The sequence below is a fragment of the Helianthus annuus genome, chromosome 10 (assembly GCF_002127325.2).
Source record: "Helianthus annuus cultivar XRQ/B chromosome 10, HanXRQr2.0-SUNRISE, whole genome shotgun sequence".
NCBI lineage: Eukaryota > Viridiplantae > Streptophyta > Magnoliopsida > Asterales > Asteraceae > Helianthus > Helianthus annuus.
In genome coordinates, this window is record NC_035442.2 from 165,041,399 (window position 1) to 165,056,785 (window position 15,387).

Here is a 15,387-nt window from a genome sequence, read left to right on the forward strand (position 1 = left end):
AAACGACAGCGCGCTGGACACGGCACCGTGTTGGTTGGACACGGTCCCGTGTGCAGTTAAAATCCTGACACATTTTGTCCGTATTCTAACAAAATCAGTAGAGAATCTTTTAGGTGGGCACGGGGGCGTGCTGACCTGGACACGACCCCGTGTCTGGAAGCTGTCTTATGGAGTTTCTCCATTTTCTAAGGAACTTATTGATATCGGGTGGTTCTTTACTGGATGGAACAACCCCAAAGTGCTTAAGATACCTTAATTGTCCTAGACTAAGAAGAGAACGCAACAGGTTGTCGGTGAGGGTGATTCCTATGTTTATTTTAGGTGGACAAGTCCAACCCTTTTCCGGGCTCTCGTTAAAGAAGGTATATGCCGAATCACTCAGGTCTATGTATGCACCGAACGAAGTCGATGGAGAGTCCTTCACGGCATAATCGGCACAGGGACGACTATCGTCCATGTCTTTGCTAGGTATGAAGGTAGGATTGGGAACAACGAGGTTTTTTTCATGCGACCCCAACATTTCTTCTTGGTCATTGTCTTGGGATGGATTAATGAAATCCTTCCTAAGCTCTTTTAACCAATTTAGAACTATATTTTCTAGTTGAAATTACTCATCAAGGAGCATTTCTCCTAGAATATTGGGTTGGGCGCATTCGAGGGAGAGATAGTGATTATTTTTACTTTCGCCCCTCTTAAGGTTATAGGGAGATGGCGGGTCTATATAGTGGGGCTTATAATTTAGAAAGTAACATTCTAATTCTTTATGTTTGTCTCCACATATTTGACACCACGTACCATTAGAGTGCTGAAAGTAAAAAAGACCATCATCACTCATTTTTGTGCCAGAAATTACCAACCGTCGGGACCTTACGGTTTTGTTTTCAGTAACTGAATCTTGGGCACGGGGGCGTGTTGAGTGAGCACGGCCCCGTGTTCAGCTTACTGTCTGACTTAAAACAAGATTGCCAGTTCCAATGATTTGGGCACGGGGCGTGTTCAGCGGGCACGGCCCGTGCTGAGTTCTGCAGAAGCTGAAAAATTAAGAAAATCCTAAAAAAATAAAAAGGAAAAAAAATGATTAGGCCGTTGATTCCTAACTTTCTTAAAATCCTTATGTCCCCGGCAACGGCACCAAAAACTTGATGCGTGCTAGTGTGTATATGTTTTAGATATATATTTTAAGCCCTTTTTACACTTTAGCCAAGTTTTAAATTTATAAAACACGATATTTACTAACACTAAACACACATATGGGCAAGTGCACCCATCGTGGACGTAGTATAGTGTGGGTAGATACCGAGGTCGTCCAAGGACACAAGAGCTTTTAGTAACGGTTTATCCTCAACGTCTAATCAAATCAAAAAGTTAGAAAAAAGATTTTTAAACTAAGAAAATAAAACTAAATAAATGCTGAAAAATAAAAATAAAAGAGATAGACAAGATGAATCACTTGGATCCGACTCGTGTGTTAGTATAACCTTTGATTATTTTCTCACTTTTGCACTTGTTTAAGAGATTATCTTAGTTATTGTAGTAGGCCCTTCTTTTGAAGGCGACGTTACCCTCAACCCAGTAGTTTGAGTCAGCAAGGATACAATCCTAAAGGGTCGGATTATTGAAAGATAATTAATTAAGTTATTAATGCAAATTATGGTAGGCCCCTCTTTTGGAGGTGACGTTACCCTCGACTAAGTAGTCTGAGTCTGCAGGGATACAGTCCTAAATAGCCGGGTTATAGTATTAATAGTAGTTAACTTATAAGGGGATCAAAGAGTTTGGACCCCCGCCATCCAATACCTTTGGGTATTGAAGGAGGTCCTACTAAATTTGACCCAGGTCCCTTGCAGGACCTCTAAACGCTGAACAAGGGCAAGACCCTTACCAAACTGTTCCCTTAACCCCCGACCAGGTAGCCAACATACCTCCATATAGACCGTCGAGATATGAATGGTGAAAATCTTTTATTTTATATAGACAGTAAAATAATGCCAAGACACCACGGACAAACGATAAGGAAGAATCACCTTCAACATAAGCAATTAGTTATTAAAGTCATTAATACAAAACCAATTAAGAAGTGCAAAAGATTAAAAATAAAAAGTATTATACTAAACACTTGTCTTCACCAAGTGATGTAAGAGACTTAGGCAAACATGGCCTTGATTGTCAAGAACTCTTACGATCAATCTTGGATCCCGAGACGACTCACACACTCTATGATGGACAATGGATGATGGTGGTGGATGATGGTGTTGTGATGGTGGTGGCTGATGGATGAAGTGTGAGAGAGGTGGTGTGCCAAGGGATGAGTTGCAATGGCTCCAAGCACTCCTATTTATAGGCTGAACAGAAGCCTGGGCACGGCCCCGTGCCCGTCTGACACTATCTTTCTTCATTAATTGTAATTCGCAATTACAATTAATGCGCCTGCAGTACTTTGGGCACGCCCCAGTATTCACTGGGCACGGCCCCGTGGTGAGCAATAGAAGCTTCTATAGATTTGTCTTTTCTGCTGCTTCATGGGCATGGCCCCGTGCCGCTGAGCACGGGGCGTGTTCAGTCTTCTGCCTTCTCTGTTTTGCTTGGGAGGATGCTGTCGAGGGGTCGGGCAGTCCACTTTTGTCCCCTTTCTTGTATTTATGTTAGATTTAGCTGTCTTTTTGCTTCTTTTGTTAATGAGCTCATTTAATCCTGAAAATACAAAAGGAAGACAAAAACACACTTTTTCCAACATTAGTACTTAAAAAGGGTTAGTTTTATGCCTCATTTGATGTAATTTATATGTTGCGTTTTACACACATCAATCTGCTCTTTACTTTACATTCAAACCTCTGCTCATTGTAACCAAAGTAAACTTCTGTCCAAATTCAAAATTCTGGCCCCAGATTCAAAATTCAAAACTCAAACCATATATTCGAATCCTATAAATAAGATATATGAATCTGGCTCCACATTCAAATTTCAACTCTATCTCTCTCGCTCATATCTGCGAGCGTATCTCTCTCTCTCTCAAATGCATAGGTGTCGTGATTCAGCGGGCTAATCTCCGATTACACTTCTTTGTTTGAACATTTGTTGATTTTGTTTACACATCATCGTTCCAATAACATGTGTTTGAACTTCTGTTTACATATTATCGTTCCAGTATCATTGTTCCAACATCGTCGTTTCAATGAAGCTTCCCTTCACACATCAACCTTTCAACATCGATGTTGCAGTATCATTGTTGTAACATCGTGAAAAGTTGCATGTGCTACCTTCTTTGATGGGAGAGTTGCATTGTTCACACATCGTTAAGTCAAAACTCAGCTTTTCTTATGTCAGTGAGGTTTTCTTCTTTTATACAAAGTGTAGATTGGTGCAATATCGTGAAAAGTTATATGTGCTACCTTCGTTGAGAGGAGACCTTTGCATTTTAGGTTTGTTTCTTATTTTGATTACCTGTAGTTTAATTTGATTATGAAGAAACAAATGTTGATAATGTTGATAGTTTTTATTGACAGTGACATTTTAGAATATGTTAAGATGCATATTGAGATTATTAAATTAAATAAACATATATAGAAAAATAAAAATTTACTAAAATTTTCGTAAACTATTACACGCTAGAGTTAACACTTGCTAGGATTTCGTAGACTCTGGCCTTTCTCCATGTGATTTCATGCTCTCTTTTGTTTTTCAGATCAGTTAGCATGTTGCGGATTTTCTGATCTTGTGTTAGAAACTCTTCTGCATTCTTCTAGAAATCTGATGGAGGAGAGTGGAGGACTTCGTCGAGCAATGCTATGCTGTTCCAGGTTTTGTTGTAATTAGTGTCATTGATTATGTCGACTTTCCTGTTTAGTTCTTCGTCTATTCTTTTTTCTTTGAGTGACCACATCGAGAGTTGTGTTTTAACATCGCTGGTGTCTGACCAGTGGCAGAAGCTGAAGTTTGCCATGTAGATTTTTGTTGGATTTTCTGATTTGGAACAATTTTTGACAGACAGTGATATGTAAGACAATTTGTTGATGTTTTGAATCAAAAGTAATCATCGGTCTTTTATAGAGTTTAAAACGCGTCTATATGGTAAATGAAGAGGTTAATTGTAATTATGATAATCTGCTTTTTTTCTTTGAAGTTCTAGAATTTGTCCCTTGTTTTCCCATAAAAGTTGCGGTTTAAAAAGGTTTTTGCATTAAAAGACTTCTGTTTTGAAATATACATTTATATGTTTATATTAAATCTACACGTTTTGATTGATTAGATTATTAAATGTACAATGAGTTTAAGTGTGATTTCTTTCACTGTAGATATTTTAGTATATAAACTCATTGCCACTTCATCTGTTTTTCATCACGTTTTCCTACGAAGATATCCTACTTTCAGGAAAGTCGAGTAATATAGTTTATTGAAATGGCGTCATACACTTCTGCAAAATCAGATGATTTAAAGCAGCGTTTTATCAGGCAAATTGAGGAACATGTGTATGAGGATAGGGCTACTCTTCGAGAGCTGAAGAGATGGTTTGATGGACTGCAAGTTGGCCTGTTCACGAGAGTGCAGGTTTCCAGAAATCTAATGCAGATGCCTTCAACTTCCGTTCATGAACTTTGTACTGTCAGTAATTTAGAGTGTGGTGATAAAGATGTGGAGTTCATGGTGATGCTGAAGGACATACATCGAGAGGTTCAGCAATCGATGGAGTTGAAACTAAAATTTCTTAATTCTTGCTGTTATTGTTAGATTTTGAAAGTTTAGTTGTTCAGTATGTTATGTAATTATTGGTCTTTTAATGTCATGAATAAATGAATAAATTTTAATCTTATGAATCTATGTTGTTGCGTTTTACTTTTACTTATTTAGTGTTTGAGTTTGATTTAGATTATGTTGATGTTTAATTGTGTGTGAACAGATGTTTGGTAAGTCAACAAAGGTTTAATAGGGTCAAGGGCTGGTTTAATGGTGAACAGATGAGTGCAAAGATAAAACAAGGTATAAAATTTGATCATTGATAGCAGTTTTTTGAAGAATTTACCAATGCAAATTACAAAGAGTCAATATTTGGAGTTGTAAAAGGTCTCTTGTAGTTAAAGTCTGGTGAAAGAGAACATCTCCTGATGATGAAAGATTGAAGAAGGAAAGGTCTGTATGGGAGACCAGATGTTAAAGAACAACAGATGATATTCAAAATATGTTGAGCCAACAAAAGGTTTTTATAGTAACAGTGGTTAGGTTAATAATAGATGTTGGGAGTTTGCTAGTCCATTAGATTAGATGTTGCACAGTATGTGAAATTGTAATTGTAGACCTTTGTATAAGCATGCTGTTGTTATCATATATTCGAACATTCTTATGAAACAACTGTGTATCCTAACGACTATTGATTTACCACTGCTGAATAAATGAATAAATTTTAATACTATTAATCTTTGTTGTCGCATCTTCATTTTAATTATTTCAGTCATTCCTAAGTATTATTATATAATTTTGAATAACATCTAAGGATTGCAGACTGATATTGATGTTGATGTGTAATTTTCTCTGGGTTTGATTTCGATTATGTTGATGTTGAATTGTGTCTGAACAGATGTTTGTTAGTCAACAGAGGTTTAAAAGGATTAAAGGTTGGTTTAAGGCTGAACAGATGATTGTAAAGACAAAATAAACTAGAATATTTGTTCATCAATAACAGTTTTTTGGAAGAATTTGCGGTAAGACCAAATTACAAAGAGTCAATATTTACTGTTGTAAAAGGTCTATTGTAGCTAAAGTCTGACAAAAGAGAGCATCTGCTGATGAATAAATGTCTGAAGATGCAAAGGTCTGCTATGGGCCAATAGATGTTAACGAATAACAGATGATATTCAATCTTAAAATGCTCAACAGAGGTTTTGATACTAACAGTGGTTAGGCTAATAGCAGATGTTAGACTAACGACTGTTGAGTTACAACTGTTGAAAACAACTGTTTTTGAAACCTCCGCTTGCCTAAAAATACATCCACTGCTGAAAGGTACCGTCTGTAGTCATAACTTCTGTTTATCCTAATGACTGTTGATTTACTGCACTGCTGACTGCCATCCATTATCACAAGAGAGGTTCTGACGTGGACAAATGTTAGCTAAAAATAAAACCACTGCTGAAAGTTATCATCTGTTCTCATAACTTCTGTTTATTTAACGACTATTTGACTCACACTGTTCCCAACTTATGTAGTCGACCAACAGAGGTTTCCAAACAACTGTCATCGGTTGTCACAAGAGAGGTTTTGACGTGGACAGATCTTAGCCATCAGATATTTGTAACTACTGCCACGTCAGCCTTCATTTTTTCTCTCTATATAAACGTTGTTTCATCCCTAAATCGAGCTTCTACCACTGTCGCCTCGAATTCAAAATTCTCAAAAACAGTTTTCAACATATTAAAAACCCTCCAACTTAAACCCTGTTTCATCCCCAAATCACCTTCTTCTCCGATCATGTCTCTGAACATCAAAAACCCTCACAACTACCTCCCCATCTTCGAGAAAACCAGCAAAAATACCAGCTTTCACTCAATAATTGACCTTTTATCGTCATCAAAATACAAATTAATCCTTACTGCCGATACTCCGGTTCATACGGAAACACTCCGACAATTTTGGTTTAATGCTGAAATAGAGTATGAAGATAATAATCCAGTTGCCATCACATCTAAGGTCGGGAAAAGTGTGGTACGAATTTCTCCATTTACAATTTCCACTACATTCGATTTGGACGACTTGGGAGGTAAAACCAACTTTGAAAAACCTGAACTTCATACAGAGTTCATTGAAAGAGGGTATGATGCACAATTAAAGGAAGTTACTATGTACAAACCAAACTTCCCTCCGCCAATGAAATTTTTGTTTCATACTCTTTTAACTTGTCTCTCAGCCAAGACCACCGCATTTAATGAGATACCTTTAAACATTCAGTATTTGGGTTATGCTATTTTAACAAAATCTTATTACAATTTATCACAAGCACTGTTTTTTGATTTGTTGACTAATGTGAAAAAACTGAAAAAACTGAAAAAAGGTGTTCGTAATAATGCTTTTCTATTGTATCCAAGACTTCTAAGCTACTACCTACGAAAACAAGTGTCGCAAACAGATTTTGAACAAGGTATAGCTTTTGAAATAAATAGTCTTACAAGTAAAACTTTTACCAGACTTATGGATAAAAAGTCAAAAGTTTCAAAAACAGACAAAGGGGGATGAGCCTGTTTTAGATGCGTCCACATCTGTTGCTCAAGCCTCTGTTGTTGAGCCAACTGCTCCTGGTGATCATGACACCACAACCGGTGTTGTGAAACACACACCAGCAAAACGCAAAAAGAAACCTGCCACATCCAAAAAGCCCACCAAAACCAAACAAAATAAAAAGGTTCCTCTGGAAGATGAGATCCCAGAGGTTAATCCAGTGACAACACAAATGTCACTTCAAACCACTGCTGCTACTTCCTCACAGTTGTTGGAAAGATCTCAACCCATCCAAACTCCTTATGTATCCTCACAAAAGGATCATGTTGTAAGCACAGGGACACCACAACATGAAGTAGACCTTTCATATGAAAGTATGTTTAAAAGCCCCTCTCCCAGGGCAATCTCGCTTTCTACACCACAACCATCTTCTCAAGTTCCGTCAACAATATTACCTCTGTTTGAAGCAATTGAAATTCAGAAACAAAACAGTTCCTCTCATCCACACATTACTGAGAGTAAGGTAAATATTGCTTTTTTAAATCAAATAAAAGAATTGTGATAATTTTTTAAATCAATTTTTCTTGCTGGTTTTGAGATGACTAATTATCTTAGGTAGCTATAGGGTTGTATCCTTTGACCAAATTTAAGATAGTTTTCATTTACTAGAGTTCTTCTCTATAATGGTTCTTAATACTTGCCATGTAAAACGGTAATAACTTTCTTTATCTGAAAATCATAAAGGTTAAATGACCATTTCAGTTTACAAAACTATTTGAACTTTGAATTTGAAACCAGCCAAACCGAATAGCTCTATTAGGTTTAGGCAGTTCAGTTGGTTTCAATTGTGTACAATCTTAAAGTTTAACCTTCTAAATTCTCTTTATTAAAAATAGTTTACTAATCACAAGAAATAATTATTACCATATTTACACTACTTTGTTATATTAACTTCAAAATTTGAAGAAAAAGCTATATGTTTGGGCTCCCCTCGCTTAGTAGGTCCACATTTTGGTCCACTACCAAACACGTGAATTTTGCCAAAATCAAGACTGCTCATATAATTTTGTCTAATCTAACTCTATTTATTTCTTTATGTTTATAGGTTCATTCATGTTGTTTGTATATAATATAACTAGTCTAAGTACCTGTGTAATACATGGGTGGCTACACAAAAAAAAATTATACTTTAACAATGTTGATGTAAATAATTTAATTATATATACGTTCAAATATTAACATAAATGATGGAGAGTACATCAAATAATTGAAATACATGAATACCATAAAATTTTACAACTCATTGAAGATCTCTTTATATACAACATTAGTTGTTCTATTTGTAGGTTTGTCCTTGTTGTCAAGTATTAGTAGCTTGACTCCATCTCATGTTTTAACCCTTGATAAAGCTACGTACAATTGACCATGTGTGAAAACTGGTTGTCTCAAGTACAAACCAACTTTTGATAGCGACTGGCCTTGGCTTTTGTTGATCGTCATGGCAAAACATACAGCTATTGGAATCTGCCTCCTTTGAAACATGAAAGGAATCTTTCTATCCGAAGGAATTAAATTAATTCTATGTATGAATATGCGAGTACCAATATTTCCACCTGAAATTATCTCCGCTTCAATTACACGGCTGTAAAGTTTTATAACCTTTAACCTTGTACCGTTACACAAACCATTTCGTTGGTCAATATAATACATTAACGTAACATGTTCACCAGACAGGTATTAAACTAGTTTAATATTGAATGCACGAATTAAATTCTGGTAAAGTATAAATTTTGATTTCTTGTCTTTCTCTCTTCTGTTAAATAATTTGATAAATTATATAATTACATAATTTAAGAAATCTAAATTATAATAAAGGATTCCATGTCACATTTCATAATATGTTACAACTTATCAATGATATTAGTAATAATATATCTAATTTAATATAATATCTAAATACTATTAACTAATATTAATCATATGCAATTGATTAAAAACTAGCTGTTTTTCATCATCGCACTTTGCGCGAGTGCAACAATGACCGTTATAAAGAAGGAGATGCATTTACTCGATTGAGAACATTTCAGAATGTTTATCCGGTGATTTAGTTAGCCGTTCAAAAAAAGTATTATGTACATGTATATCTCCAAATTCTGATGATTATCCTAACCATGTTTGTTAGGCTAACAGTCATCTAACTATATATATCCACATTTTTTTTTTATCATTTCCACTTGTTGTCTAGTCCCAATGTTTTATCATAATATATAACATGTATTGCGTCTATTTTTTTTTTTTTTTTTTGAAAGGCCGAGGAAAGTTATTAACCCCAAACACTCAAACAGAATGTTACAACCATTCTTTCTATGCAGTGGCTAGCCAAGAACCATTCTTTCTATGCAGTAACGAACTAACCATTTGATGCTCAGACTATGAAGATACATCAACTGTTATCAGGTTGTTGTTGACTGACCAACATGAGCTTCCAATTGTGATAAACTGATAATGGCTCAGACGAGCCAACGCCCATCATCACAGCCTCAAAACACTTAAACATCAGTAGCGAACTAACCATTGAAGCAAAAAAAACAACTAAAAAACATCTTTGATAAGCCACAAAGATATGAAGAGGCTCATCATCATTGACCGTACAACGAAAAGAAACAAATACCCCAAAAACAGATTATACCATCAAACAAATAACAGAGACCGAATGAAAACGCCCCAAATAAAATTAGTGTTTAAACAACCGAAAAGTCATATTCCCATCATAAAAGATAGAAAGCCAGTTTTTTGATAAAAAGATGAAAAAGCCAAACGTAGAGCCGTCGTCACTATCCACATCCTGCCACCATCGCCACCGACAACCGTCGTCTCGGATCCCTAAAGATTTCGATGAGCAAAACAGTACGCAAACAGGATGACACCAAACGGAGGCGGCAACAGATCTATACGACGACCATAGCCATCATCCGCGTTGAAGGATCCGCACACAGCGAAGCAAGACAAAGAAGAGACCATAGATCCTAATACAATACAACCGTCTCCGGTAGGGAAGCCTCCGGCCAGTCTCCACGTCTGAGCACTCTCTCTTCTCTGCGTCGGCGAGCATCTCTGTATTATGTCTGATCCCGTTAATACCAGATCCGGCCGAAAATGCAGTTGCATGACATGGATCTACGGATTTCATAACCAAATCGGAGGTGATAAACTTATCGGCATTGTTAGCTTGACATGGAACCACCGTTAGCGCTTCTGTTCTTGTACCACCATTGTCGTCGCTTGTGTGACCGAACCGATGCTACAATAAGCTTCGCTGCCTTTTGTTTAGTGGATCCCAACAGGGCACTCGCCGTATATCGGTGCGCCACCGTTCTTTCATGCTCACTCACTCTCTCTCTCTCTCTCTCTCTCTCTTCAGTGTTCTTTCTCTCTCTAATTTGTTTCCACTTCCACTATTTATTGTGGAAAGCTTATGGGTGAAGCTACTTTTTTTAAGACCATGCGTGTAAATCCATGTTACACGTGTATCTAGGGCTTACAACTGTCCATTTCCATTCTATTATTAATCTATCTCCTCTAATAAATAACTAACCCATGTGGACACTTGGCAAAGACTTAGCCTAGCCACATCAACAAAATCCTATGTGTCAATGATACAACCTCCTTCACCTTTCTCTTTATCGGGCAAAAAAATTATTGCCCAGATCCTTGGTATCTGACCCGGATCCACTGCCCAATTCTGCTTGATTTTTATATTTGAAATCTTTATTCTGCCCTTGCATCATACACTGTCTTTCTCTACCAACCATCCTCTCACAAACCCCATCTCTTTTTCATTGATTTTGATTTCAATTGACTCATTTCGTTTCATTGTCAATTAGTAACAAACAACAGTTAGGATGGATGTCATCTTATTCCCTTACCCGTTCTTGTTTAAACAACCCCAAAATCCTCATTCTTCTCGCATTTGTCATTCAGTGTTCTCTAACCCTAACCCTCACCATCGCCGAAAGATACCAACGATTTGATCTGTAATATAATATGTTTCATTACCAATTTCTAGGTTTTCGATTTTTTCCTCTTTGTATGGTTGTGGTTAACAGAAGTTAGGGTTTTTCAACAACAATTTCAGTTCACTTCAATACATGTTTGTATGGCTGTTTGTTTGTTTGATTTTGATTCTGTTTTTTGTTTTTCAGTTGCTACCCTAAGAGAATAGAGTGCCTTGATAACGATTATGGTTTGATTTTTCTTTTAGCAGTTCAATACTTCAGTACTAGGAATAATTGCTTTTTATTCCCATTTATGAAACCCTTTTCTTTATTTTTGCATCATAGATTCCCAGTGGGTTAAATCTGTTCACAAGTAAGTGTTTTAATTTTTAATAAACATTTTCTATGATTATTTACATGAATTTTGTTCTAAAAATATCACTTTCATGGGGTTATTTTAGGCTTGAACAAGAATCAGGGTTTTTCTTTAACATGAAGTATTTTGAAGAGGAAGTGCACAAGGGAAACTGGGATGAGGTTAAGAAATACCTTTCGGGTTTCACTAAAGTGGACGATAATCGCTATTCGATGAAGATATTTCTTGAGATTAGAAAGCAAAAGTATCCTGAAGCATTGGATAAGTAAGCCCTTTTTCGCGTATTATCAACGAAGTAACTAATTTGAATCCTTGAATAATTATTGACTAATTATGTTGTCTTTGATAGGCATGACAGGTCCAAAGCTGTAGAAATTCTTATAAAAGATCTTAAAGTGTTTGCTTCATTTAATGAAGATCTATTTAAGGAGATAACTCAGTTATTAACTTTGGAGAATTTTAGGTACACTACAAATGTTAGCATTTTGTAACATCCTCTTTATAACTTTATATAATTTCATTTACATTTTAGGGAGAATGAACAATTATCCAAATATGGAGATACAAATCGGCTCGAGCTATAATGTTGGTTGAACTTAAGAAGTTAATCGAAGCGAAGAATCCTTTGTTTCGTGACAAATTGCAGTTTCCAAACCTTAAGAATTCAATATTAAGGACTCTCAGAAACCAAAGGTAAACCTTAAACTCTATTTTATACGTCTTACAATGGTAGTTAATGTTAGCAATTTGTGTAATTGTATATTGAACTGGCAACACCAGCTTTGTAAAAACTCGAGGCCAAATCCCGATATCAAGACGTATCTCATCCAACGGTTTCCAATAGTGTAATTGGTCTCGATAGTCCTTCTATTTCAGGTAATCTACATGATTCCTTACACCATTTTCTCATCGACCCGTTAACACTTTTCGATGACCCATTGACTCGTTTTAATCATTTGATCCACGTAGTTTTGATGTTTATGCTTGTTGCTTAACCTTATTTAACTTCTTTGTTAATGCTTTTCATTATGCAACTGACAATAATACAGAAGCTTGAATATTGTTTATTTTTTTAGTCTCCTACTTATGTGGACCCCCTTAACATCATTGTAATGGCATGCCCCGCTCTTCCTCTTGGCCCTCTCGCCATAACCGAAGCCGAGCGAGGAATTACAGATCTTCTTAAGCCGTGTTCGAAGTGTATTTGAGAAGGTATTATCTTCGAGGAATGAATTTTTACCATCTTGAGTGATCCATATACAATCTTCATTAACATGCATTGGTATTGTGATCTCAGGTTGGTCTCCTATATAATGAATCGATAGTAGTTAGTCACTGGTTTCCCTAATGGCTGTGCTCAACCCTACATGGACGAACTTGGATTAGTTGGTAATGGTCCTAATAACTATCAGGTACCTGGTTCCTTCGATTTGTTGGTATTTTTTTATTAGTTTCTACAAGTTGTCATTATTTCTGTTGATAAAATGCTATATCTTTAAAAAAAATAAAAATTATGTTTTCTATATTTGGCTTGGGGGAAACGCCAGCGCAAACTTCATTAGCCAGAACCTTGATGAACAGGTTAAAATCCAGGACCTTGAAAAGGTTTTCGAACCTTTATTCTACATCTGGAGATTGAAGAGGAAATCTAAAGAATCATTTGGCGACTTCACAAATCGCGTGGCAAGACACATATCTGAATAAATATTAGAGTGAAATGGCAAAATAGGTGAGTTAACGGGTCAAATTAGGTATTACACATATCGTATTGACTTGAAATAATTTTTATCCAAAGATTTTTTATTTTAATCACTTTACAAATTTAGATCACTTAAATATATTTCAACGCTTTTCAATAATGTGACATAAGGGTTTGAATCATTTAAAGTACGGTTTGGCAACTTATGGCCTGTTTCCTTTTACTAACGGGTCAAAACATAACTTAAAAAAGTCCATATTAGTAGATGGATCTAATTTGCCTCTTTTAATATTAAAAAACTTTGAAATCTTTTTGTTAAAAAAAAAGAATTTTTGTTATATTTCCAGGGGTTTGATTTAGTAGTCCTCAAAAATACTTACCCTAATGCAACAACCTATTTTTGTTATAGGGGAATATTGTCAACACATATAACAACAAAAGACAAAGGTCAAAAAGTTGAAATGAACAGTGACACACCAGGAAGTGTTCAGCACTAACAGCAAGCAAATATCAATTATAAGGGACAATAAGCATTAATGTCTTATGAAAACCCTTGCACCAAAAAGGTTAGTACTCTCCAAACACATGAATCCATACTCATATGCTCAAAAAAGGCTTCTCAAAAACTGAAAACCCTTTGCACCAAAAAGTATAGTACTTTTCAACACCGGAATTCAAACTCATATGCTCAAAAACATGCTGCTCAAAAATAGAGTAGTTGTCTTATATCCTCCACTCTAGATAATTCCGAAAAAATTGAGGTACCACCCCTATATAATCCATGAAACCATTTGGACAATCACACTTAACTATATTCTTCATTCTCTCTTTTTTAACAAATGTCTAAACCGGATACCCCATCTGCTTCTGCAATGTCAAAACAAGAATTGCTCATCGGCTGCACCATTGCCTTCAATGTATGTGGTTAATTACTATTTTGGACCCTCTAATTACATTATAAGCATATTTATTATCCAACATGTATCATTTACTAATGTATATGTTTGTTTGTTTTTTTGCCTTAACAACATACCTCCATCCGAGATTACTTTCTTGAAGTAGTTACATCCTTCAAGGTTAGAGTTTACCATCAAAATCCATGTCCTAAGAGCATGGAATCGAATGAGTTTCAAAAATGAGAACGAAATTTATGCTCTTGAGATGTTGGTGGTTGATGAAAGGTACTCCTTAACCTCATGATGCAACATTTTTATATCTGTCATATGTTTTTACTTAAAGACTCATAACTTATCTTCATTCTATTTTCAGGGTACTCGACGTCAAAGGACATATTTGAAAACTTTTCTAACAAAGTTTGGTCCCCTCCTTCAAGAAGGGTCTACTGTGATAATCAAAAATCCTACTCTTGGGGACAATCTCTCTTTGTTTAAATACGTCGATTATCCTCACAAGATATGTATTTATTATGATTCTAAAGTCATAAAATGCAATGATTTTTTGGGTTATGATAATGGGTTTTCATTCACTCCATTTTCTTCAATTTTGGACAAAACATCTCAGAATACTCAACCCATAGGTTATTCAAATTCAAATAAAAATTTACATACCTTTTCTTTAATATTTTGATTTATAACAAATACTTCTTTTTGAAGATGTTATTGGAGATGTTTGTGTTTGTTACGACACAGAATCTTTCACCGGCAAAAATGGGAGGGAATCAGTTAAAAGAACGATGCAACTTGAAGATAAAGAGTTTGTCATATCTTTTAATATGTCTATTTGAATATTATTTTATATATAACTGTTACTAATTCATTTGAAGGTGGGTGTTCCAATAATGCTACTTCGAAATATTGACCAGAAGAATGGTTTGTGTAATGGTACACGACTACGAGTACTTTATCTTGGTAATAGGGTGATTGAAGCTGATATTATAACTGGTGCTAATATTGGTACAAGAACCTTCATCCCCCGCCTTAGTCTGTCACCATCTAAAAAGAAAATCTCTTTCAAGTTTAAAAGAAGACAATTTCCGGTTGTTGTTTCTTTTGCAATGACTATTAACAAAAGTCAGGGACAATCATTATCCAAGGTTGGATTGTATCTCAAAGATCATGTTTTCTCACATGGTCAACTTTATGGGCACTATCGAG

The 15,387-nt window shown here is 35.7% G+C and overlaps 1 protein-coding gene across 2 annotated transcripts; it reads left to right on the forward strand.

The window, feature by feature from the left end:
- Nucleotides 1–11,068: 11,068 nt before the first annotated feature.
- On the forward strand, nt 11,069–14,852 carry LOC110886371 (protein TOPLESS-like). 2 transcript variants are annotated; one of them, XR_002562790.2, is made up of 10 exons: nt 11,069–11,571; nt 11,660–11,839; nt 11,924–12,037; nt 12,107–12,267; nt 12,355–12,450; nt 12,651–12,786; nt 12,872–12,986; nt 13,156–13,303; nt 13,683–14,454; nt 14,543–14,852. XR_002562790.2 is itself a non-coding variant. In XM_035978755.1 (4 exons), exons 1-3 carry the CDS (start codon nt 11,604–11,606, stop codon nt 12,156–12,158), a joined length of 402 nt encoding a protein of 133 aa, XP_035834648.1. In that variant the 5' UTR covers nt 11,584–11,603; the 3' UTR covers nt 12,159–12,267; nt 12,355–12,620. The 2 variants fall into 2 exon arrangements, 1 of the variants encoding a protein (XP_035834648.1); XM_035978755.1 differs by lacking the exons at nt 11,069–11,571; nt 12,651–12,786; nt 12,872–12,986; ... (1 more) ...; nt 13,683–14,454; nt 14,543–14,852 and having other exon boundaries at nt 11,584–11,839; nt 12,355–12,620.
- The last annotated feature ends 535 nt before the right edge of the window (nt 14,853–15,387 follow it).

Coding starts and splice junctions, on each gene's coding strand:
- LOC110886371 (XM_035978755.1), top strand. CDS start 11,604: ATGATTATTTACATGAATTTTGTTCTAAAAATATCACTTTCATGGGGT. Junction 11,840..11,923: donor TATCCTGAAGCATTGGATAA/GTAAGCCCTTTT, acceptor TGTCTTTGATAG/GCATGACAGGTCCAAAGCTG. Junction 12,038..12,106: donor TTAACTTTGGAGAATTTTAG/GTACACTACAAA, acceptor TTTACATTTTAG/GGAGAATGAACAATTATCCA.